The following is a 25882-nucleotide window of genomic DNA, read 5'->3' as shown; positions in this document are numbered from 1 at the left end:
GAGGGGGAGACAAACAAAAGGAGAGATGAAGGAAAGAGGGAGACCAAAGAGACTGCGATAGAAGAGAAAGAGATTTTGAGTGGGAGTGCAAAGGATAAACGTGTGTGACTGTGAAACTGCGTGGGTATTTCTTTGACAGGAAGAGTATCGCTGTCCAAGGAGCTCTCATCTCTTACATGTGAGAAGCCCACCGCTGAGGAAGACTGGCAGCAGGATAAAAGCTTTCTAGAGGCCTACAACGTGTCTGACACTGGAGCTTGTCACCCTCAATGCAGAGTGGAAAGAGGGAAAAGACAACAGGTTGACCCTGGTTCTTAAGGTTACAATGAAAGAGTGGATGGCAGAGTGGCTGGAGGGAGCCTGGATAACAGTTCCTCTGAGCATACTCCATGATGATAAGGTCTTAGCGGCTTTCTACAATATGGGTCTTTTTGGCCTGAGGGTCAGAGGTTAGAGGATTAGAGAGTAACCAGGAGAACGGTAGGTGACTGAATACCCTGAAAAACGATCACAAAGCACCTTTGTCAGTGACTTAATTTTTATTTTATATAGTTCGATAGTTTGATACAGACAGACACATGCATTAGCATCCAATCAAGTGCCATAGATTGATTATACATGCTTGTGTAATATTAGAAGCAGATGTAAAATGTCCTGCAGTGTTCCAGGTGCTTTAGGAGCAGTGCACCTTTAGATGCCCTGTAAACAGTTCTCAGCATGGAGCTCTGTGGGGGACTGCTTTGGTCTGGAGGGCCCGGGGGTGGATGATGATGCTATCTCTTTGCTGCTGAGGGGGGAAATGGCTTATGCTACTGCTTGAAGGCATGGATGTTCTGACAAATTGCTGAAAAGAGGTAACAGTCTGTGGTGCTTAAATCAAAGTCATGAACACATTTTCAGGAGGACTGTATTTAATTTGACAAATCCTTTTATATTTTTATTATTTTTTTTACAAATTCTAGGGAAAACATTTGCCCTCCCCAATGCAACTGATTTATATAAATATATGCTCGGTACCACCTACCGACTGATGTTATGTTTGACAGTTGTTTATGTAAACAACAGGTTTATAGACACAGGAAACAGGAGACCCAGAATGAAGAGCGCATGTCCCCGTGTTTCCTCATACGGCTCAAACATTTTCCCAAATGGTCATATCACAGCATCCTGTCAAGACTTCCTCATTGCTATGAATATCTCTGTGCAGTGCATGTCTGAACCCAGCCTGGGAGTTATTTCAGTGAAAACCCCAAACAACACAGTCATATTTTGGTTTCGCTTCACATAATGTGACTTCAATAAGAAATGTAAGCAGACCAGAGAGAATCCCACATGTAGTAATCCATTTAGTTGTAACCCTGAAATTGTATGACTGACCTCTTATATTGGGTTGAGCTAGAAAATCACTTAGATCTTAACTTACCTGAACTGAGTCAGCAAGTAGCCAGACAGACAGACAGGCAGGCAGACAGGTACTGTACGCAAGCAGGATGGGCAGGCAGGCAGACAGACAGCATAGTGTGGTAGCAGTGAGATTTGAGAAACTTGTTAGCATTCAGTGTTCCATCTCACAGTAGCCAAGAATGAGACAAGAATGGCTTTGGGGCAGACTTCTGAAGTTTGAGTTTTTTGAAGGTTGGGCAAAAGAGAGTTCCTATGGCAACGCTGTGAGTTTAACATCACATCAGACGGGTTTGACTGGGGACGTCTCAAGGCAGGGCAGAATGCAGGTCACAACTGGCTCTGGCGAAGACAAACCCACAGCCAAAATATGACAGGACGTCATATGACAGGACATCTCTGGGACATACTGTCACATGCTGTGGAAAACCCTTAACATGCATCCAATATTATGTAACCACAGGAAGTTAAATACGGTCACAGTTCATCAAAATTGTGTTTCATATGAATTCATAAGTGCTCAGCAGTTTCCGTCCAGAGCCCATGCAGAAGAAAACACGCAAACACATCGGAGATGCAAATAAGTCGTTTATTGAAATACAAATGCAAACAAATGTGATTTCACAGCTGTTTTCATTGAGCTGCAGAAACTCTCCGAGTGCAGCAATCGAAGCAGCCGTCCAGTGAATGCTGATGAGACAGAAAAAAAAAAAAAAAAATCCCAGAATGATGGAATGCTAAACACACATAACCTGCGGGTCTTTGTGACCCAGACCACCTCAGAAACCTGACTGAGATGAGAATCGTTAAGGAAGCGATGGTACAAAAAAAAGCATGGTCAAGGAAAAGACTGCAATGTGTAGAACTGAGAAAAGAAAGCCATGATGCTTGTGATTGGTCACTGAGTTCTTCAAGGAACCAATTAAAATAAACAACCGAATTGAACATCAGATTCTCCAAGAATCATGCTGCGTCTACTTTGTGTAAGTTATTGAATATTACAACCATTTCATCTTTCACTTGAGTGCTTTTATTTTCCCCCGAGGTGCATGTCTGGGACGGTGTGGAGGTCCAGTATTCCGTGCTGTGATTGGCTGCTCCACGCTGACCCCTCAACCCCTGCGTCGTCATGGTGATCAGATGGTGGAGATGGTGAAACGAGTCACATGTCTGTACTCCTCCCCTGGCCTCAGCAGACTGTCCGGGAAAGACGTCTGTGCGGGCGCACACACACACACACACAGGTCAGAGAGCAAAGGCCACAACAAGGATCCGCTTATTCACATTCATTACCCCTCCCTGTGAACTTGTGTGTCTGATAAGCTGGCACCTTGGTTAGTCCTGAGTGGCTGGGGGTGCATGCTCCTTCACCACCTCCCAGCCACTAACCAACCCACCAGGACCTGCTTGACCGCCAACACTTAACAGATGCTTCCTCGCATTGAGGTTGAATACTGGTAGAAGAGTAACTAGAGACAGATCCTCATGTCAGCACTGTCTCCAAGGGGGGCGGGGGGCCGAGTTGGGTTTAGATCTGTTGAGTGTCTCTCTCTCCCTCTGCAAGGCTTTCGCGGAGACCCGTGGGAGGTTATGAGCTGGTTGCTAGGATCGTGCAGCTGTGGAAGGATGTTGCTAGGAGGGAAAGCGGGGGAAGTTGTTTGGCTGTGTCACTGACTGACAGCTGTCCGAGACAGCTACGCACTTGATCGAACACGCACCACATACTGCACACACAGGATTGGCCATTGGGGTATATTCTAGGGTTTTCAATCACACGGACCTAACATGGTCATATTTTGGGAGCCAGTATTCTCGTGTACAGAGCAGTTCACGGACTATATTTAAGAGATTAATAGAGTTCAAACACAAGTCGACAACTGGCATGTACAGAACTACAGCCTTCCCTCCTCTTTCAATCCTTCTGCCCCCTGTCGCCATCCATGCCCCCCTTCCACCCTTTCATGCCACCTAGCAGCCCCCCCCCTCCCTCACACACACACACACACATACACACACACACACACAGGACAACTGTCCTCCTCCCCCAGTACATGGCCCGTGTCAGCGGTTTGATCTACATGCAAATGGTCGGGGTTGTCAATCTGTCATTTCCCTGTGCACTGTGTGTTCCAGAGCACGATCGTATGCAAATTAGTTGAGTCGCTCCTTGCCTGCCTGTCGAACTGACTAGCTGACTCTTTCCGTATCTCCTTTGCTCTCCTCTTTTCCCTTTCTTCCCACCTCGCTAAAACAAATATTCTCTCTCCCTCTCCCTCTCCCCCTCTCCCTCTCTCTCCTACCCTCCTTCCTGTCTTATTGCACAGCGGGAGCCAATGTAGGAGTTAGCACTTGTGTTCTGAATGTGAGCCACGTCTGGGAGTCACAAAGGCCTATAATTACCTTCCTACCAGCTGCCATTAGCACAGCAGTAAGGCAGCACTAATGGTCAATACCGAGCTGTTAAACACCCAGCCGAAAGCACCCGGAACACACTCTCTTTATGTCCTGTCTCTTTCTTTCTGTCTGTCCTGACTTTCATCTCTCCCTCTCTCTGGTAGCGTGACCCTGCTATGGGGCCCAGAACTGTGAGCTCTGGTGAGTGTGATGAGGAAGACTAGAAAACGAATACAGATATAATATAGCCAAATGGAGAGGAAATGGGAGAGGAGAGAGAGAAGAGGATGAACAGTGGTTATGGAAATTGTCTTACCCAGCCCCCCCCCCCCCCCCTCAGTCCCCCCCCCAGTCCCCCATCCTTATCTCCACTCCTGCCTCCAATCTCTCCAGGCGTGATTACGAACGGACCGACACGGCAGAACGAGAGGATGATGGAGGGACGTGAGAGTGCAATTTCAAACAGATATGATGGAGGTGGAAAGAGAGAAAACAGAGATGGAGAAAATGGGTGATGGAAGGGGGGGGGTTAAAAGAGAGTGGAGGGTGAGGGAGAGAGGGGGACTGGGAGAGAGGGAATGAGTTAGGGTGAGGAAAGGAAAAGGGAGGAGAGGATTGTGTGTTCAGAGCTCAATAAATCTTCCATGGACTTGGTGACTGGGCTGTCCCATTATTCTGGGATTACTCAAACTATCGCCCCCGTAAATCCACACACACACGCACGCACACACACACCCATAGAGATGGGCATCTGCATTGGGACCATGGGGGACACTAATGCTGTGTGTGTGTGTGACATCCAGCTCTGTGTCACGCTCGCTAGATGCAAATCAATTACATCAGTACCTTCCATCACATTTTCCCAGGCTTTAGAGTAGATGAAAGTCAGAGTTTGAAGCAAGCTAGAATACACCTACTAATACCTGATGGACTGCCGATGAGCTGCTTTTCTGACTGTACACACTGGAGTGGTGGAGGAGACCAGGGGACACTAGGACCAGGGGACACTAGGACCAGGGGAGACTAGGACCAGGGGAGACTAGGACCAGGGGACACTAGGACCAGGGGAGACTAGGACCAGGTGACACTAGGGCCAGGGGACACTAGGACCAGGGGACACTCGGAACAGGTGACACTAGGGCCAGGGGACACTAGGACCAGGGGACACTAGGACCAGGTGACACTAGGGCCAGGGGACACTAGGGCCAGGGGACACTAGGACCAGGGGACACTAGGACCAGGTGACACTAGGGCCAGGGGACACTAGGGCCAGGGGACACTAGGGCCAGGGCCAGGGGACACTAGGACCAGGGGACACTAGGACCAGGAGACACTAGGACCAGGAGACACTAGGACCAGGGGACACTAGGACCAGGAGACACTAGGACCAGGGGACACTAGGACCAGGAGACACTAGGACCAGGGCCAGGGGACACTAGGACCAGGGGACACTAGGACCAGGGGACACTAGGACCAGGAGACACTAGGACCAGGAGACACTAGGACCAGGAGACACTAGGACCAGGGCCAGGGGACACTAGGACCAGGGGACACTAGGACCAGGGGACACTAGGACCAGGAGACACTAGGACCAGGGGACACTAGGACCAGGAGACACTAGGACCAGGAGACACTAGGACCAGGGGACACTAGGACCAGGGGACACTAGGACCAGGGGACACTAGGACCAGGAGACACTAGGACCAGGAGACACTAGGACCAGGGGACACTAGGACCAGGGGACACTAGGACCAGCTCTCTCTTTGAATCCACTGTTCTCTCCCCCTCTCCTGGCCTGTTCTCCACCCACACACCTCAGACCACAATTGATCGTACGCAGTTCCACTACTGTCAGTGGAATAACAAACTCTCTTCTGTTCAACCCAACTAGTATCTCCACAAAAAGGTTTACTATTAAAAGACTTTAATGCCATGCTGTGACTTATTTATTCAGTTGAATAACTATAGTAGACAGTGCTACATGCATAATGACATGGTTGTAGATGGTATAGGTAGAATAAGTATGTTTTTTTTACACAAAGATTTGAAATGTATACATATTAACAATACTAAATTAATCAATATATATTTTATTTTTTTACCAATTCATCTTCTATTGTAGTATTTCTAGTATAATATTTTACATACTTGTACTTACTTGATACATACTTGTATGTGCAAAAATATATCTATTTAAAATCCCCTTTACAGTTATCTGTTCCATTAAATAGACAGTGAGCTTTTAGTTTGTTTGTATTTTATCTGCTGTTAAACATTTGTCTTCTTGCTACTTGTTGACACACCAACATCCCCCTCGAGGATTGATAAAGGATTTATTATCTGATCTAATGATATCCCTCACTGCATGTTCCATCTTCAGCATCATGAATCATTTAGTTAACAAAAACATAATTAACCTTTAACCCAGATTGTACTGGTGGAATCTGCCCAAAGAAAACATTCTATTGAAGATAAAGGATCAAGAAAAAAGATTAATTTGGTGTGAGTGTTGGAAAAACAACAGTGTGTGTTTAATTGCATCTGCTTTTAAAATATCCAATTGAGAGTACTTAATTAAGCTTGCCAGGAATGCCATATGGGTCTGTAGTTTGGGGGTTATTGACTTGGTTCCACCAGGCAAGCACATGGTCTATATATCTTACAGTCCACGGGGAGCCTTTGGGACTCGAGACCACCTCACAGAGTTTATATAGAAACCTTCAGATAAAAGCTTCAGCTCATATTGAATGCAGCTCTATGGAGGGGTGTGAAGCCATCTTTGACATGCTTGTAAAAGGGGCTGTAACAAAACAAATTTGATGTACCTTGTTGACAGCATCGGGCCAATTCTGGGTCTCTAGACAAAAGGCACTGTGTTTCCTGTAAGAGGCCCCGCCCTTTCCCACCAAGGACCCATCCAGGAAGTTGGCAGTGTAGAACTGGACACCTGGTTGGCTGGTGCTGACCTCCAGGACACGCCCACTCACAGGGTGACACACCCTATAGGTGAGGAGACATGGAAAGAGAGAAGGCGGGTCTAAGATGGAGAGGAAGAGAGAGAGCTACTTTCTCAATGGTTTATCAGTGGAGGGATATCGGTTAACAGTACGACAGTGTGTCACAGCATTGTAGGGCAGCGTGGTAGGGTGTGTGCGTGTTGTAGCGTGGTAGGGTGTGTGTGAGGGACCTGGCACATGGTCTTTCCACCGAAGGATTCCCAGGTGAAGACAGGCAGAAGGTGTGGTCGAACCCAGGCCTTGGCAGATCCTTCAGCCGGGAGCCAATCAGAACAGGCCTCCGAAGGTCAAAGGGAGTGCGTTCTACTGGTCTGACCTCGCCTGTAGACACAAGGGATGTTAACGGTTACAATCTTGCTTCATCCCCCCCCCAACCACCACCGAAAATGATTGCCATGGCAACACCTCAGGGGACTTTAGATACGAGGGATATCGTCTTCCTCATTTCTGTCGTGTCTTATAAACCTGTGACAGGAAGTGAGACAGGAAATGAAACCAGAGATAGTGACGCACAGTTTTCACAACACGCACACACAAATGGAGAGGATGAATAAGACTTAACGTGAGAGAGAGAGAGAGAGAGAGCATGAGAGAGAGACAGAGCAAGAGAGCGAGCATGAGAGAGAGACAGAGCAAGAGAGCGAGCATGAGAGAGAGAGCGAGAGAGCGAGCATGAGAGAGAGCGAGAGCGCGAGCATGAGAGAGAGCGAGAGAGAGAATCCAAATCCAAACAAATGAAGTTGAGGATGCAGCTACCAGAGGCTCCTGGGATGTATCTGGAGTCTGGGCAGGTTAGTTAGCAGCTAGTTAGAGACAGTGGCAGGCCTGGGTGTCTGCAGTGTTGTTCCCAGTCCACCGTAGATTTTCACGGCCCTCATTAACAACTCTTCTCCTCCTCCACTCTCTATATGAAAGATAGCCTCCAACCCAACACCAGATGTCCGCCCCCCCCACCTTCAATTAGCCAGGTCCAAATCTCCTGTATTCTACCAATAAACCTACAGACCAAGTCCAAAACAACAGTTTCACTCAGACTTCAACTTCACAGATCAATCCATTGAGGCTCCAAAAAGGTTCTATAAATAAACAATCATTAACTATTCTGTCTGCATCGTTAGGGGCTCCCATGGGGCCTGTTGGTAATTGAACAATAATGGATGCGTTTGTCTAGCCAACCAGAAGCTAGCTACATAGCTGGCGCTAGGCTAACAATCGGTGGACGCTGTGGCTAATCTGAAGTGTGTTCATGAGTGAATTCAAACACGGCCACAACTTAACCTTAGGCATGCGAGCCAAACAGGATAACAGTTGTACCTTGGGCAGGGCAACACAGAAGGAAGGAAGAGAGAGAGAGAGATAGAGAGACTAGGGGATAACAGAGGTAAGGACAGGAACACTATATATGCCAGATAGAGGAAGGCACGATAGAAACGATCCAGTCAAATCCACTGAGAGAAGGTGATGGGTAAAGAGACAGAAGAAGATGGTGTTAGGATAGGGAGAGACAGAAGGAGAGAGGGAGGGAGGGGAGTGTGAGGGAGTGGGAGGGAGGGAAGGTAGACAGAGATAAAGTGAACACGGAGAGACAGAGGATCAAGAGAGACAGAGGGAGAATAATGGATGACGGCTAGAGGATCTGGCCGTCAGCCATCTAGTTAGTCATCTCCACCCACTAGTATCTCTCTGAGGAGAGGAAGGGAGCGAAAGAGAGGTAGGTGAAGGCCCTTCTCATGAAGAACCTTAAACCCCTGATCATGAACTCGTACCCCTAACATCATATCAAACCTCTGTCTTCTGAAGGTCACGTGCATCTACATAATCCACATCAAAATGTCATGCCATTTGTAAAGTACGAACACATTGGCATTTTTGGGTCATGTCCCTCTCGACAGTTTCCCAGCGGCATATATAAACCCACCAACAATATTAAGTCCTAATCCTTTATGAGCAACTATTCTTCTCAACAATATATAGTATATAAATGAAGAATTAAATAATAATGGACCTAATAAATAAGAATAACCTATCTAAGAATAACAATTGAAAATAACCTTAAACATGTGCTAAACATAAGAGGTGTTGCAATCAGCAACTTCTTATCTACAGTACCGCAGGAAGACTAGACGAGGAGAATTCATGTCACCCCTGTAATTTCACACCCCATTACCAAGACAGGGGAAGATGTCTCCTTCCAGTCATGTAAAGGGAACATGCCACTGTGGACGAACACTGCGCAGGCATTACTAATGGAGCGAAGCGAGATCCTTTGTTGGGTATTCTCTGGAATCACGTGATGTGATTGCAGCCAACAAAAATGGAGCAACCAACTATCCTTTTTCTATCGGCTTACAAAGCAAAAAGAGAGAGGAACCTGCAGCTCCATCCAGCCTGCAGCGCTCTCTGAAGCATCCATTTATATGATGATGATGATGATGATTAGGCCTGATAAGATGTTGTGTCATCATGTCCGCCGCAGGTTAAGTAGAGTGAGCCCCACAGTGGGTGAAGTGACCTGGCGCTCTGGGGAAAACTCAAATGTACGATGAACTCAACATCATTTATAGGACAAACCTTGAAACACACAAAGAGCCACAACAAAACAAAGCTTTGCCTGCTGCGTTCCAGCGTAAAAATAGGAAATATTGTCCACAAAAGTATTGTTTCCACAATTGGAAAGCACATAAAAATGCCATCAATACCCCCCCCCCCCTGCCCCCCCGACATATGCTTGAAGCCCTGTTAAAATCACACACCAATCTTCCTCACAGTAATGTCTGATCTACCGAAATTAAAGTAAAAGAGGAAAAACTAAGTGTTCTGTCTGCAGGCCATATCAGATACAACTCTCACAAGAACAACACGTGTCTTTCAAAAGTATTCCAGCAAAACCCATTTATTGGGATTATGCTTTGTGTCTTTAGAGCAAATTGGGTTTTTATCTCTTACCGGTTGGGATCATGGTGTCGTCCACAGGTAGATAGGCTTGGGCAAAGATGGACACTTCATGGTCGTAGATATCAGCTGAGCCCTGGAGACACAAACGCACACACACGAACACACACGCACACACCATTAGTACATGGCTGCGAGATAGGAGTCTTGTTGCCGTGTCGATGGCGGCTATCAGACAGGGCTAGGCTGAAGAGCAGCTCAATCTCAGACACCGTGCACATTCCTTTAGGCACTGTCACCCAGCACACGTGCATGCATCTGAAACCCCATGGTTTAACTGTGACAGGACGCACAGAGGGGCTGCTTTATGACCCGACACCAGGGCTGTGATGGATGCTTCCCCTCAGGGCAGTGGAGCAGCTATTCTAACAGTGACGTGACGCATCAACACTGAATGTATAGGATTTGCGATACAATCAATAAGCAGTGGCGCGGTCAGTGGTAAATGTAAGTGAGTTATCGTCAGACATATCTGCACACAGCAGTACCGTCCATACAGACACAGACAAACACAGACAGACAGACAGACACAGACGTACATGCACAGACATACAGGCAGGTAGACAGGCCTGTAAACAGACAGGCAGACACTCACAATGACCCCTGCCACCTCACCTGTCCAGCTAGGTTGAAGTAAGAGTGGTTGGTGAGATTGATGGGTGTGGTTCTGGTGGAGCGGGCCTGGTACTGGGTGGTCAAGGTGTCCCCCTCCAATATGTAGGTTACCAAGACCTGGACCTCCCCAGGGTAACCCTGGTCCCCATCAGGGCTGGTGTGGGTGAGACGCACCCCACCCTCCACCCCCTCACTCCCCCACAGCACCTGGGTGGAGGGGGTCAAACGGCTCACTTAGAAAGATGGACACACTGAATCCTTCGTTCTCATGCTGCATGCACTGCACTGGCCCTTGTGATATATTTGGTGGAAATAAAAGAAGGACTTCTTTGGCAGTAAATAGTCTGACTAACCTCACTTGACTGGCTAACTGTCTGTGAAATGTCTACCCATTAAACAGACATTTCCCTGTTAATGGGTAAAACAATCAATCCGATGTCAGATAATAGTGGCTGGCTTTACTAAAGGCTGAGAGAGATGCAATCAGGGAGAGTGCAACACTTAGTATATCAACTGTGTGTGTGTGTGTATGTATGCATTTGCAAAATAGTGAACCGTTCTCCAAGACTGAACCCTGCTGGAACCCAATATTACTGACCTTCCCCCAGACCAAACAGTAGCATGTAAATGGCTTGATGCTTGTTGACTGTACAAAAAAGCCTTTCATCCTCACAATCTTTATTTGTGTTGTCACTGTCCTCGTGTAATGCGTTTGCACCATTATAATTTTACCCCAGGGATTGGAATCACAGAAAACAATGCGTCTATGTGTCTCTGTTGCCCAACGCTGACTTCAAAAGGTAATAATGGCTTTCGTAAAAGTCGTTGTGCAGTCAGAGGAGAAAGAAACTCTAGGTCTACCCACACATACATCTCATCAGTGGGTCTGCTGGCCGGACTGGAGAGAAGCTCTCTCTCTCACTGTACATTTATATTTATGCATTTAGCAGACACTTTTATCCAAAGCGACTTCCAAGAGAGTTTTACAAAAGTGCATAGGTCACTGATCATAACAACGAGATAACCCCAAACATTGCGGGTAGCCAAACATGAAGCATACATTGTGAAACCAAATAAATCTCAAAGGGAGGAACAATAAGAGCATGTAGTTAGACAAGTTACAATTAAACAGCAAGAACCTCAAAAGTGCAAGAGTGTACCTGAGGAGAAAGCAAACAACAATAATATATTTCACAGCGAGTACAGTCATTTGAAGACAGTTATAACAAACCAACAAGAGCAACAAGTCTCTCAATAAGCGTCATTGTGATCCTAAGGGAATCACTCTCTCTCTGTCTCTCTATTTTTGACTGACAGTTTAGCAGCAGCAGCGGACTGTCAGTGCTGCTATCAGCAGGACCATTAACCAAATACCAAAGTACAATGAGACTTTAATTGGATATGTAGGGGGGGGGGGGGGGCATCCTGGGTGATCAGCACTCACTGTGTGAGTGAGTGTGTGGTGTTACCTTATTAAATCCTTTCAGTCCTCCATGCAAGGCGTTGGGTCCATTGTTGATAGCGAGCTGATACTGTCTCCCCTCCACCACAAACCTCCCCCCGGCAATCCGATTAGCTACCCGACCCACCACGGCCCCAAAATACCGAGGGTCTGTCACATAACCTGCAGAGAGAGGGCCCAAATATAACAGCAAATCCCATTCTTAACCTGTCACAAGTACAAGTCTCGCGATTAGGTTAAACATCATTATTTTATCATGTTTCTTTGTCAGACAATCTTGAAGTAGCCGTAGACTTACAAATCCAAGGGCAGTTTGCCTGGTACCAGGCAAATAGCTACAGTAGCCTATATTGTGAGCAGATCTATATACTTTTCATACATAAGTAGAAATATTCACGCTACCTTCCAAATGATCGTAGCCCAGAACAATGTCATCAACCTGACCGTTCTTTCCTTTACACTTTATAGATGTGATGATGCAGCCGAGATTGATGATTTCCACGGTGACGTTAGGCGACATGAGTATCCATTTATCCACGCGACCTTCCCCTGGTATCTCACCGAACATCTCGTGTGTGACTTGTGTCATATTCCAAGAATGTATCCCTGATATTTGCTAAAATGATAGGCTGCCCTGAAATACACCCGTTTGTGTTTTTTGTGTTTGTCCGAACCCTTAACAGAATTTTTTCAAGTATACAACATCCTCACACAATACTTAAACAAGTGAAGTACTTATGGAAGGAAAGTCATAATGACAAAGCGTGTACTTTGAACTCAAAAGCAGACGAGATGTTTACAAACATACCTCCGCGTGATACTAGTACGTCATCATTAAAGGACGTTTACGGGTGCACGTTTTGTACTCAGGGGTAACTTGTCGAGGCGGATATAAGCTCGAAGGATAGCTCAAAAGCCACTTCAAAGCACAAAGCCTAAAACAGAGCCTCATAACCCTTTCAGGAAAGTTACGTCAGACTTAATCAGGTTAGTTATAAATTGGGTCTGAGCGAAACCCCACCGAATAGCTCCCAAAGAACATTACGCCAATAATATATGAGCTACCCACTCCTGACCAGTCACACAAAAAAACTGTTTACTGTTTCCATGCGCAACTAAAAGCAGCTGACAATAATATTATTATGCAGTTAAATCAATCAATAATTGAGGAAATTGATTAATCTGTTTCCCAGTATATCTGCTCTGTGTAATTACTTCATTAATTATTGTTGTTGCTGTTTGTGTGTGTGTGTGTGTGTCTCTGCGCGCGTGTGTGTGTGTGCAGTTATGGGGGTCTTAGATACCCTTGATGATGACCATTACAGCTGTGCATGTTCAGGGCAGCTGTGGCTCTGGCAGGATTCAATCCCATGGTCCAGTGCTTCCGCTTGATCTACATCCCCTGTAAGTCAGCCATGCCTGCAACTGAGGACAGAGGGGGAGGATGTAGCATCGCTCTCTGGGAAGCGTCTCATTCCACAAGCTTGTTCCCTTTAATCTGCCATCTTTTACTTCTATTCATAGATCTGACAGTACAAGAAAGCTGTAATAGAGCACCTGCACAGCTGTTTTACGTCAAAAAAGGTAAAAGCTGGGAGGAGACCTCTTATAATGTCTTCAGAGCAGAATAGGAAAGGAAGAGATATGCTATTTAAGATGAGCCCAATGTCACTCGAGGAGGAAAGCACTGCCCCCCCCCCCCCCCCTTCTTTTCTCTCATCACCACAGAAGGAAAAGACACAGAGAGGAAATTGGTTCAGTGTTCAATTACGAGAGTTGTTATTTGAATCAGGTAGTGAACTGCTCAAATGGAACACCAGCCTATAAACATTTATCATTCCACTCCACTTGAGAGTTTTTGTAAGCAATAGAAAACAAGATAGGAAACGGCAAAAAATACAACTGTACTATAGGAACCAAACCATTGCAAGAGAAAGTCCCTACTGAACAGAAAACTGTATCTAGCTATGGGTAGATTGCCAGATATTCCTCTGCCAACAGACATTATTGAAAAAAACTATTTCACCCAGAAACATAATTGCTTCACATATTTAGTCTGGAATGGACTTTTACTTTAAAGGATATTGCTGGTTCATTAATCACACCAACCACACATGTCTGTTATACCTTGGAATTAAATATAGGCCTATAATAAATGCATACATCAAATAGATGGTATATGAGGATTATTTGATGAGCAGGATATCAACATTCAGGATTTTTATTAGATTTTTTATATAATTACATTTATATTTTATATGATTGCCTATTCATATACATCAGATGTAAGTATAAGATTTGTATGGCTTTAATGTATTAACAATTGGCTATGGTTCTCTTTACTGAACACTGAATTTCTTATGTAGGGGTGGACAAGAGACACATTGATGACCACAGTCTGTTGGTTTGGTTGGTGCTGATGTTGTTTTAGCTTGTGTCACAGTGACACCTGCTGGTGAGAGGAGGCGATTTCCCCAGGAAGATGTGAAGAACTTGGCAACAGAGTAAGAAGAGTAATACCCCCAGGCTCCTATTTGCTTTTTGCTGTTTGGCATTGTGTAGGGGATGATTTTCTTTCATGTAGGCTGACAATATCTGTATTATTCCCACTGATGTAGAATTAATTTTTTTCTCCCCGACGACAGTTCTGTGTTTTCTTGTCAATAAAAAAAAGGTTTTTAGAGACTTAGAGGATGAAGAAACAGACGGAAGGTGCAGACCCAGTTAAACTTCCCAGGCTAGCGATGTTTCCTCAGAAAGGTTGGAGGTCCTTCAATCAGGGTGCTCAACAGTCAGAAGAGGAGAGCATGCCCATATGTCTGTATACTTACAGACTACACTGACCTGACCAGATTTCTATGCATGCAAACACACACACAGAATCAGCATATTGTTCTGGGAGGAAAAGTCTTCTTGAATGTGGGAATAGTGTGACCTTCAGAGGAACACACTTCTCTTGTTGAGTGTTTCCTCCACAGGCTCTCCTGTCTGTTGGGGCTGCAGCCCCCACAAGCACAAGGCCAGAACTTGTGACAGTGGTAATCAGACTGCGTTATGTAAGAACAGGACGCGCGCGCACACACACACACACACACTTCCTGTTTACCTGGAAACAGCCAATAAAAATAAGACGTGATCTAAGTTGGCATCACACTTCTGAAGCCTAATCTTAAATCTGAAACACCCACCGACACCCTTAAAGTCTTCGATGTCAGGCCTGGAGAAAGGGGCTCCTGTGAATTCGTTAAGGATTCCTCCGAGAAGCACAGAGAATCGACCCGTTTCAGAGCATAGCACATCATGGGGTCTCCTCTCTTACCGCCTCCTCTCTGATGTTGCATCAGTGCCTCCCACTCTGTCCTCTTCACAGCTGGCCCAGGGAGATAGCATCAGACCAGGCTGTGCCTGCAGGAGATCACCAGGAGGTCTACCTGGAACTGATCCAGAGCTTCCGGCCTCACATGGTTGTTCTTCACACATTAACACACACTTAGTGCCAACACTCTGTCACACACACACACAAACACACACACTCACCCACTCAGACACTCACTTACACACGTTTTATCTTTCCATTCAAATTAGTGTCACAGGTGGAGAGGAAATTACTGAACATTTAGTCCATTTGTCTCTTCATGATGAGTTCATCAAACACCCTGGACAGTTTTTTTTCTCTCTCTCTCTCTCTCTCTCTCTCTCTCTCTCTCTCTCTCTCTCTCTCTCTCTCTCTCTCTCTCTCTCTCTCTCTCTCTCTCTCTCTCTCTCTCTCTCTCTCTCTCTCTCTCTCTCTCTCTCTCTCTCTCTATCTCTCTCTCTCTCTCTCCTTCTCTCTCCCTCTGACCTCTCCCTCCATCCCTCCATTTACGGTAGACAAGGGCCCTGATTGTGTGGGGAATCATCGGACTCACATGGTGTGGAGAGAGTGAGGGATCTTAGAGAAGGACAGGACATAGCAGGGCAGTCTGAAGACTACAACACCACAACCACATCAGGTTTGACAACAGGGCAGGTGGAGAGCGCAAAACATGGAGAATGGAAAGACTGAAGGTAAAACACTAAATCTGTACCAAAACTCAACAAACCAACGGCAACATTTTGATCATGGTTCTGCATCAGTCAGAATAGAAAAACAAGTCACAGTGAAATGTTGAACTTTTCGAAGTGTGAACCCTGAAATATGGTTACTTTGTGTTGATCTTCTGTTGAACTTTCTTGCTGCACAATTTGTACTTTGCTTTGGATAAAACAACAGCTCAAAGAATTGATAATGTAGGGTAGTGTCGTAACAACGTTGATGGAATTTGGATAATAGTTTTCATAAACTGACTTTAAGTTAACCGTCTGGTTAAGTTTCAACAAACTTAGACATTGTTTTGTTAAGTCATTGCTGTCTGAATCCATTTAATACATGTTGAAACATTTGTAGCTTCTACTCAGAAGCTTCTAATGGTTGTTGGTTTGATGGTAAGATGAATTCATGAACTTAAATATGCATAATGTATGATAAGTAGACATTTAAGATGACATTTCATGATTTGGACCATTTGGCATTTCCACAGAAAAAGGCATTGTGCTTATAGGGTACAATTGTTGAATTGTTTGATGATGCACTCAAGGCAAGCCATACCGAGCAGAATTAGGCCTTTTTGACCGTATGGTAGCCTACAAGAATGGACTAGAACCATGTCTATGTAAAATAAGAACATGTGTAATGGCAGAATGTACAGTGCAGATTTCAATGTGTGAAGGACGTAGCTTTTGAAATCTCCATATCCAGAACCTGGTGTTTACAGATGTATCCATGTTAATATTAAACACAATCAGGCATGTCTATTTGGCCATAAAAGTCATTGCTATTTGGCCATTCTGATGTGTGTGTGTGTGTGTGTGTGTCTGTTCCTTGACTTGTAGAACAAGATAAGGAGATGGAAGAGGCCAACCTGGAGATAGCTCAGGTAAAAACACCCTGGCAAACCTAAAACACAGACTTTTAGTATCCATATCAGCATGCTGTGTCTGAGCTGTTCTGCTAAATCTGGCTTCCAGCACTGCCAAACATCCAAATAGAGGGCTTCATATCAGAGTGGGTTGGGTGGGTGTGAACGGTATTGCCACTCAGGGACATCAACTGATGTTTGAATGAGAGCAGATAAAGAAGCAGTCTGGAAAGACAATTAGAAAGACTTTGTTATACAATGTGTACTTCTGGAAACACTAGTACTGAAGACAGCCTTTGTTGCCTACTACACTACATACTGGTTGCCAACTTAGTGCTTGCCTACTTTTGGAACCAGAGAACCAGACCTTGGTCCCTTGTACCCTTCATGTACCAGACATGTACCCTTCTAATAAGTCATCATGCCTCTCAGTTCAATTTGTTGGATGTATACCCCTCGCAGTCACAGAATCATTCCATCTTTAAAAAAAAAGCTAAGATGCAGTGAATGTTTTGATTGATAAAACTGCCCAGCTGTGCCCTACTCTGAAGGAATGTACCGCTGTCCATCTGTGCAGTAAAGGGAGTGTTCAGAGCTGATATTTACATTTACATTTAGTCATTTAGCAGACGCTCTTATCCAGAGCGACTTACAGTAAGTACAGGGACATTCCCCCCGAGGCAAGTAGGGTGAAGTGCCTTGCCCAAGGACACAACATCATTTGGCACAGCCAGGAATTGATCTGGCAACCTTCAGATTACTAGCCCGATTCCCTAACCGCTCAGCCACCTGACTCCCATATTGGGGAGGGATGTCGAGGCAGCAAAAGATCTGAAGCAGAGACGCAGTTGAGAACAGGACAGTAGTTAGCCAGTGATAACATCATCCCATCTGCAGTCTCAGAACAGTAAAGTAGGCCAGCTGCTCTATTGAATCTCCTGCCTGATGCCTTTCACATGACTGAGGAGAGGAGAGGAGATGAGGGAGGGATAACAAGGGTAGGACAGAGGGACTGCGTGAAGCGAGGGAGGGAAAGGAGAAACAAGACGAGAGGATAAGAAAGTGAAAGAGAGGGAAAGAGAGGAAAATAAACACTGGGATAAAAGAGCAGAGGAGAGCAGGAAGGTGAGAAGGTAGAGGGAAGAGGAGAGGATAGTTAAGGGTGCGCAGTCTCAATCCCTATCTGTTAACATGGTCTGATTCACTTATCTCTCCAGACTAAATTCAATAACCACATGGCCTCAGAATGGGACAGCTAGCTGCTTAACCAGAGGGGGATTTAATCAACACTGGCCGAGAAATAGTCTACCCAAACTGGAGGGATGGAGGAAGCGGTCAGAAAGAGAGTGTGAGAGAGAGAGAGAGAGAGAGAGAGAGAGAGAGAGAGAGAGAGAGAGAGAGAGAAAGAGAGAGAGAAGCGGTGGGGAAGGACAGAGTGAGACTTACTTAGACAACCACCAAAATAATAGAAAAGATAATGAGGACAGTGTGACTTTAGAACAACCCTGGGGAAAGCAACCATTTAGCTCTTTGACCTCTGATTGTGTTACTGCTGTGAAGACTCAGCACAAAGGTCATAGGGGTGTTACGGCTTGGACTGCTCGAATCTTTCTGTTTTCCTCACAATCCTGCCACCAAGAGTCATTCCCTTCATCTCTCTGTGTAATGCACTTCTCATTGTTGGTACGGTGCTATAGACGACAATCAAGTCCATGTTCAGTAGTCGGACTCCTGACCTCTGACCCCCTGTGGCCTACAGCTGCAGGCCTTGGTGGCGGAGCTGCGCAGTGGCCTCCAGGGGGCGCTACAGGAGGTGTGTTTGCTGCAGCAGAGAGACTGCAGTCTGGAAGAGAAGCTACAGGCCCACCAGAGCGATGTGGACGACAGGATCATGGGTCTCCGGAACTGCCTCAACACCTTCAAGGTGTGGTAAACACAGTTAAACACTATAGTATATGTACAGTAGATCGGGTACTGCAACTTCTTAATGGAGGTATGGCGTTGATCCTGGTGTGTGTGCGCGTGCTGGTTTGCCTCAGGAGGACCTCAGTGGTGCCCTTGACCAGGTGCGAGAGGTAGGCAACAGACAGAGAGACCTGCAGAAGGTTCTGGACACTCTCCAAGCAGAGGGCTGCAGGGACATCTTAACTACTCAACAGAGGTAACACACACACACACAAACCCACACACAAATACCCAAACTCAACCCCACGCAGATATTGAAACACCAGTGTCCTTTCTTCCCCCTCATGTGTGTTCTGTCACAGGAAGAATTCAAAGGGGGAGGGCCACGCCTGTCTTTCCAGCCAGACAGAGCTCAACGTCATCCAGCACTACTTCAACAGTCTGCCCAGCAGCTCCCCACACAGGAGCACCGCCTCCACCCAGAGTAAGCACTGGAGACAGACAGAGAGAGACAGAGAGAGAGAGAGACAGAGAGAGAGAGACAGAGAGAGAGAGAGACAGAGAGAGAGAGACAGAGAGAGAAAGAGAGAGAGAGACAGAGAGAGAGACACAGAGAGAGAAATAAAGAGAGAGAGACACAGAGAGAGAGACACAGAGAGAGAGAGACAGAGAGAGACAGAGAGAGAGACAGAGAGAGAGACAGAGAGAGAGAGAGAGAGAGAGAGAGAGAGAGAGAGAGAGAGAGAGAGACAGAGAGAGAGAGAGAGAGAGAGAGAGAGAGAGAGAGACAGACAGAGAGAGACACAGAGAGAGACAGAGAGAGAGAGACAGAGAGAGAGAGACAAAGAGAGAGAGAGAGAGAGAGAGAGAGAGAGAGAGAGAGAGAGAGAGAGAGAGAGAGAGAGAGAGAGAGAGAGAGAGAGAGAGAGAGAGAAGTTCTGAAGACTCTAAGCCATTAAAAGTGCATGGGCAGCTGAGTCGTTGACTTTGAGACTGACTATGGGCTTTGGAGCACATCAAATTGATCACAATGTGTTTTTCTGTGTGTATGTGCAGCCTCAAAGTCAGGAGAGCAGGATCCAGGCAGTGGGCCGCTCAAGACCGCTGGGTCCAAGTCTCCTGTGTGGAGGGAGAGGAAGGACAGCCGAGACGACACAGAGGCACAAAACTGTGTCCCAGAGAACAGTACGTTTGAAAACACTTTTACAGGCTACATGCGGAGTGTTACACATCACCGCAGTTACCTCGGCATGTCACATATAACACAGCTTGTGTTCTGATCTTGTCAAAATCCACCAGACTGGGCTCATAGGGTGTGTGTCTGTCTGTGTGTGTGTGTGTGTGTGTGTCAGGTAAGAGGCAAACCGCTGCTCTGCAGCTTCTGGAGTCAGAGAGGGTATATGTGTCCTACCTGTCTCTCCTGCTGAAAGCCAACATCTCCTTCAATGGCTCAGAGGTGCTTCATGCCAAAGACAAACGGTACTACACACAAACAAACAAACAAAAGCCTATTCACAGTGTCATAGAACCTGGATCCAGTATTGAGCTGTACCAGTTAAGTACTTATGGTACAGTAAACAAAGCAGGACCTCAGAACCAACCCAGAGTGATAGAAGCCTTACGTTTGGGTTATAAATACAACAGGGTGTCATTGTCTATGTGTCACTCCAACATGTACACACAGTTCTCGGACACCAGGTTCCTACCGTGAGGTTGAGATCCAATTAGAGACATTATAGGATGGGGGGCCAGGGCAGGAAATGAATCTATTGAATAAAGCAGATCTTAAAGACATCATTGAGACAGACAGAGCTTCTGCATGGCAGAACCAGACCTAATGTAATCATTCCTAATGTAGAATAGCCCGGCTATTTAATATTTACCACCCCCCCCCCATCCCCCTCTCCCTAAAGTCTTGTCTTCTGTTTAGGCTCTTCCAACCTTTCTGCCAAACATCACCCAGCACAGACAGTCAACCAACTGATCTCTGATCTGTGCTTGATCTGAACTAGCATAGCATGTTATGATCTCTTGTGTAGTGGAGTAGAGAATTATCTACTATATCTGGTTCATGGTTTCCCGGCCCCCTTCCTTCCCAGGCCTTTTCCCAGCTCCCTTCGCTTCCTCATCCAGCAGCACCTAGAGCTTCTCCACACACTCCAGGAGCGCGTGCTCAAGCGCCAGTGGCAAGGCATCATGGGAGACGTATTCATGAGGCTCACCAGTAAGGAGGTACAGGACTACAAATCGTTCTCCCAACAGGCAATTACGTCAGTCAGAACACAAAATGTTGTATTATTGATTCAGCTCTGAAATCACCAGGAACGATCCAAGGGGATGACCCAAGTTCAGACACAAACAGCCTGTTCCACGTCAATTCAATTACTGCCAATGTGTTGGTCAATACACACAAACGCTAATACCTCAGAATAAGAAATGGAAATGAGTTAATTGACGGGATGAGGGGCACGGGGATTCAGGACGGGAGGGTGGTGAGGGGAAAGTGGTTATACCTAACAGAGAGTGGGAGTGAATAGGAAAACAAGAGTTCTTCAGGTTCTTGGTGCTGTCTGTGCTCTGCAGAGTGACTTCCTGGACTTCTACGTGTCGTACCTGAAGGAGCTGCCTGAGTGTCTGTCTGTGGTCAGCATGCTAGTGTCCAACCCCATGAACACTGCAAGCCTGCTAGAGGTAAACACAAAAGCTCTTCACGAGCTGGCTTCTCTCCGACTATTAGATGACAAAAAAGAAATATAGATAGATGTTTCTTTCAGATGGTGACCAAACAAAGGACAAACAGTTTAATGCTCTTTCCAAAGAGCATGCAGTCTTATGGTCTCTAATCAATATTATCAGTTGGTCTGTAATGTTCTATAAACAAAGAGCACATGACAGAAAGCAAACAAAGAGCACATGGCAGAAAGCATAACCAGACAATTGCCTCCAGAGACAGAGAAATACAGACAGACTGACAGAAAGAGAGAGAGGGAGAGAGAAAGGGAGAGCGTGCCAGAGGGAGAGAAAGGAACAGTACAATGTTGTCTTGATATGATCTTGTGTCCTTAGTCTCTACATCATCGACCTTTAGCTGAGTAAAGACTTCACAGGACAGGCGTTCACATCAGCCGTGTCTGTGCCCGTATCTGATTGGCTGGCTGCTCGTTCCAGGGTGACATCATGGGGGACGAGACACGCCCTGCACTACACACCCTGCTTCTCCAGCCGGTCCAGAGGATCCCAGAGTATATCCTCCTGCTGCAGGTCAGAGGTTAACACACACAGATATACAGTAGACAATTTTAACCTCACCATTTCAGATAAACACCATTGATGAACATCGTTCTGTTGGTCCACCAAACCAATCCTTTAAGAAGATGAAAACGTGAATGAAATGTTAGAGTCTAACATTTGTTCCACATCAACAGCTTTTACTCTTGGCCCTACCAATAAACAAAAAAAGGGTTGACTTTTGGTGTCAATTCTTGCTCAATTGGCAACTCTGTGATTGTTGCACTTATTTTTGGGTTGTTCACAATGTGTGCTTCTTGTTTTGGCTATCCGCATTGCTTTGGGGCTATCTTGTTGTTATTATCAGTGACCTATGCACTTTGTAAAGCTCTCTCTTGGAAGTCGCTTTGGATAAAAGCGTCTGCTAAATGAATAAATGTGAATGTAAATGTTGAGCTCCATGAGCCTCCATGAACCTGATGGATGTGCTGTGACCCAGACCCTGCTGAAGCAGACAGATGCTGAACACCCAGATTACTACCTGCTGCTGGTGTGCATCCAGCAGTTCCGGACCTTCACTGCCCAGTACGCCCATCTGCTTCAGCACGACGAGGAACTTCTGATGCACAACCGCAAGGAGCTCAAGAGGTGGGACACACGCGCACACGATGTACGAGGCTATACTTGGAGGGAAAATTCAGTTCCGTTCAAAATTCTGTTTTCCCTAACCCCTAACCTTAGCCCTAACCCTGTGTGCCCACACACACACTCACATATGGAGAGATGACACACTGGTAAGGGGACATACTAGGGTTATTTATGGCGGTGTCATCGGTCATGAAATATGTTTTATGATTTGAACAGATAAATGGTGTGTACGGTCACGACCGGGGGTTGTATGAAGTTCTGAGAGTGAGTGTTCAGTCTGTGTGTCTGTTGTGTTCCTGCTGCAGGTCTACTATGAAGGAGTACTTCAGAACAGTGGACTGTGGGATACAAGCCAATGAACTGGGCTCTCCTTACCCCACCAGCAACGCCATACTGTGAATCACAATCACTCACCCTTTCACACCTTACCCTGTCATTCTCTTAACTCACTCATAATGTAATTCCTCTCCTCCTCTATCCTGTCTTTTTCTGAAACTCTCTCCCTCCTTTTCTCCTTCCCTCAGCGAGCATGCCAACCAGGTGAAGCGCAGCAAGCAGAGGCTTCTAGAACAGATCCAATCCAGACGCTTCCAGGACTGGGAACGCGAACGAGACAACGAGCCTCGCCTCGGCTACGACCAGGACCACCGTCCCTCCCCCATCCCCTTCTACCCACCCGACCACCCAGACCTACGGCTGAAGCTCTCTGGCCTCCACAGCATCCCGGAGAGTGAGCCAGAAGGAGCCATGCTGGGGGTGGGCGGGGGGCCCTCCTCCTCAGCTCGTCTGGCCCACCAGAGGCTGCCAGTGCCGGGGTCGGCTCTGGCCGACGCCCTGGGGGAGTTCCTGCTGCCAGGAGAGGCTCCAGGGCTGGAGGGGCTGTATGAAGACGGAGACTCCCTCCACAACACCTCGCTGTTCGATCAATGCTCGGACCACTCCTCGTCCGACTCCAGCATCGACATCGCCTTTGTGCGCTGCCCCAGGAGTAACCAAGCCACCCCGGTCGGCACAAGCTCCAGAGAGGCCTACGGCGAGAGGGCAAGCCATGGAAGCGGATACAGCAAGCTTCCCAGCCGAGGAAGCGTGTCCCCCGACAAGGCAATCCTGAGGCACCACCAGCATCGCCCCCTGCTGGCGGGACAGCGCAAGAGCAAGTCTCTGAATGGGCTGCAGCTGGACAGCACCGTGAGCGGAGGGGACGGGCAACGCTCTGATCACCCGCGAGGGCACCCGCATGCCAAGCTGGAGAGGCAGGGCAGTAAGGGGTTTCCCACCCCCACACGCAGGGGCAACATCAGCAGCGTACAGCAGAAGGTGGACCCAGAGAAACAAGCTATCGCCCCCGAAGAGGAGCTACGCAATGAACACAACAAGGTTGGTAATATCAATGAATATGTAGGAGTTAGTTGTCTGGTTTCCCAGGCCTGGACTAAGCCTTGTCATGTGAATGATGTAATGATGTAATGTGTAAGAAAAGCCTGCGTGTGACACTGCTTGTGTCATTCAGCGCCATGTCATCACCATCATCTACATCCCGTACTCAGGAATCCAGCAGACCCACCTGGGGGGAGGAGCTACAGTGGAGGGGCGGGGCTGATCAAAGTAACCACATCCCCTTCAGTGAGCGAAGTCGCAAGCAGGACAAAGGAGGCTTCAGGAGCTCCTTCAAGAAGCTCTTCAAGAAAAAGTAAAAAGTTCGGCAACACTACATTAAAGTTATATTAACTACCAAGTAACTACAAAGCAATACCTAAAGTAAAAACAATGGTATTAAGTGTTTACGATACAGGGTATGACTGAAGTGTAAGGCCCAGTACGGGAGGGGTTTAAGAGGTAAGTTGATGTGAAGAGTCAGGTTATGTTTACCAAGTCTTGTTAAACAAGACAAATGTTAACATCTACTTACCCCTGGAAAGCCTTACCTCTCCCATACTACTTACTTGTACAAAACTGTAGTCAAGAGTACTTTTGTGTGTCGTTGACATAGATATAGTTCTACATGGTTAAATTGTTAACGTAACCTTATTGTAAAGTATTGGCAGAAGTTGTAAATGATCTTCACAGCTGTGGTCCAGTCCATACTGCTGTTCCCAACCTGTAACCAGCTTATGAACCGTTAGGTCGGGTGGCGATGGAAAGGACAAGTCCAACGAGAAGACGGAGAGCTCCGACCATGAGGCAGGAAAAACTCCCAGAGTGCACCTGGATATCGACAGAGGGACCGCCGTGTGATATGTCATATGATCTGGAACACTGAACACACACACACACACACACACACACACACATAGAACAGCAATCACACGCACACACATACTCATTGTATTCAGAATAACATAGCATACATCACAGACTCTTCTTTCATCAAAAGATGTAAGTAGGAATGCTGTAGAAATTCTGTATGCTGAAGGTCTTCTTTCTCTTTCAACTTGTGCCTTCTCTTTTCTATAGCTCTCCTCAGTAGTACCTGAGGAGGAAATATATATTTTGCATATACTCAGGTACGATGATAAAGCAAGTAAATAGTTCACTGGAAGATATGTTCTCCACAATTTGAAGATTCAATTCTCTATAAAAGTATTTTTTGGTAAATACATTTAATCTGTTAGGAAAACCAATAAGGAAAACTTCAAAATAAAATAAAAAAGACTAAACAAAGGTGGCGATATACTTGCTTTGACTTTCTTTAAAGTTGTCTTAACATTTTTATAAAGGTATAAAAAATATTTTTGAAATAAAGATTCGAAAAAAATATATTTTAAAGAAAGTTTTGAACAAATATTTTTTCGAGAAAGTTTTGCAAAAACACTTTCAAAAGGTTGAATAATACTTTTGAAAAGTTTCACAACTTTTTTTTCACACCCGATAGCTGTCGTCAGAATATGTGACCTCCCTGTTACATGGCTGAAAATGTCTGACACACCAACCACACCATCTCAGGTGACTTATCTGTCCTTTCCATGTATAACCGGAAGAAGATCCCCCATCTGGTTAAGGTCTGGACCTGGAAACGAGGTCACATATTTTGATAGCTGTCATCAGGTAGACAAAACATTTTCAAAAGGTTGAACTCATTTTTTTTCCAAGAAAGTTTAAAAAAATATATTTTATCTTTGGTGTAACTGGTTGTGCTTGAAATGCCAGAGTTGGTGAGTTTGATCCTTGGTTTGGGCAAATGTTGGCCAAGTGTACCATTTTGCGCTTGAAATATGAAAAAATGTTAGGCATTGGCGAAGGAGTTATTGGGCAGTTAAGGGAGATAATAATAATAATGAATAATAATAAAGCTCCAAACGGAGGAATCCTAATAAAAAGATCTT

General features: G+C 46.0%; 2 protein-coding genes and 1 long non-coding RNA gene across 3 annotated transcripts; 2 read left to right on the top strand and 1 right to left on the bottom strand.

The window, feature by feature from the left end:
• Positions 1–1972: 1972 nt before the first annotated feature.
• galm (galactose mutarotase) lies at positions 1973–12630 on the bottom strand. Its single transcript, XM_084710177.1, has 7 exons — positions 12244–12630; positions 11849–12003; positions 10380–10586; positions 9759–9840; positions 6983–7133; positions 6621–6795; positions 1973–2615 (listed from the first exon to the last, which is right to left on the bottom strand). The coding sequence occupies exons 1-7, from the start codon at positions 12428–12430 to the stop codon at positions 2538–2540; spliced, it is 1035 nt and encodes a 344-aa protein (XP_084566303.1). The 5' UTR covers positions 12431–12630; the 3' UTR covers positions 1973–2537.
• Positions 12631–12717: 87 nt separating this feature from the next.
• Positions 12718–15064, top strand: LOC146268510 (uncharacterized). The gene is made up of 4 exons (XR_014768908.1): positions 12718–12828; positions 13127–13245; positions 13366–13425; positions 14208–15064. It is a non-coding gene; the product is annotated as an uncharacterized LOC146268510 (long non-coding RNA).
• Positions 15065–15732: 668 nt separating this feature from the next.
• arhgef33 (Rho guanine nucleotide exchange factor (GEF) 33) lies at positions 15733–25857 on the top strand. Its single transcript, XM_084708817.1, has 15 exons — positions 15733–15888; positions 16753–16796; positions 18538–18702; positions 18818–18939; positions 19046–19167; positions 19740–19868; positions 20036–20162; positions 20783–20915; positions 21267–21374; positions 21852–21944; positions 22411–22559; positions 22865–22954; positions 23084–23936; positions 24107–24249; positions 24683–25857. The coding sequence occupies exons 1-15, from the start codon at positions 15867–15869 to the stop codon at positions 24792–24794; spliced, it is 2412 nt and encodes an 803-aa protein (XP_084564943.1). The 5' UTR covers positions 15733–15866; the 3' UTR covers positions 24795–25857.
• Positions 25858–25882: the final 25 nt, after the last annotated feature.

This window comes from Hypomesus nipponensis, chromosome 11 (genome assembly GCF_054491055.1).
Source record: "Hypomesus nipponensis isolate SF chromosome 11, ASM5449105v1, whole genome shotgun sequence".
Taxonomy (NCBI): Eukaryota; Metazoa; Chordata; class Actinopteri; order Osmeriformes; family Osmeridae; genus Hypomesus; species Hypomesus nipponensis.
This window is presented reverse-complemented; position numbering and strand designations above follow the sequence as displayed.

Bases quoted from the DNA above. Each gene is read 5' to 3' on its own strand.
- galm (XM_084710177.1), bottom strand. From the start codon at position 12,430: ATGACACAAGTCACACACGAGATGTTCGGTGAGATACCAGGGGAAGGT. The intron at 10,587-11,848 runs GTAACACCACAC...CCCTCCACCCAG, and splicing joins GACTGAAAGGATTTAATAAG to GTGCTGTGGGGGAGTGAGGG. The intron at 9,841-10,379 runs GTGAGGTGGCAG...TTGTGTCTCCAG, and splicing joins ACTTCAACCTAGCTGGACAG to GGCTCAGCTGATATCTACGA.
- arhgef33 (XM_084708817.1), top strand. From the start codon at position 15,867: ATGGAGAATGGAAAGACTGAAG. The intron at 16,797-18,537 runs GTAAAAACACCC...TGTGGCCTACAG, and splicing joins CCAACCTGGAGATAGCTCAG to CTGCAGGCCTTGGTGGCGGA. The intron at 19,168-19,739 runs GTAAGCACTGGA...GTGTATGTGCAG, and splicing joins GAGCACCGCCTCCACCCAGA to CCTCAAAGTCAGGAGAGCAG.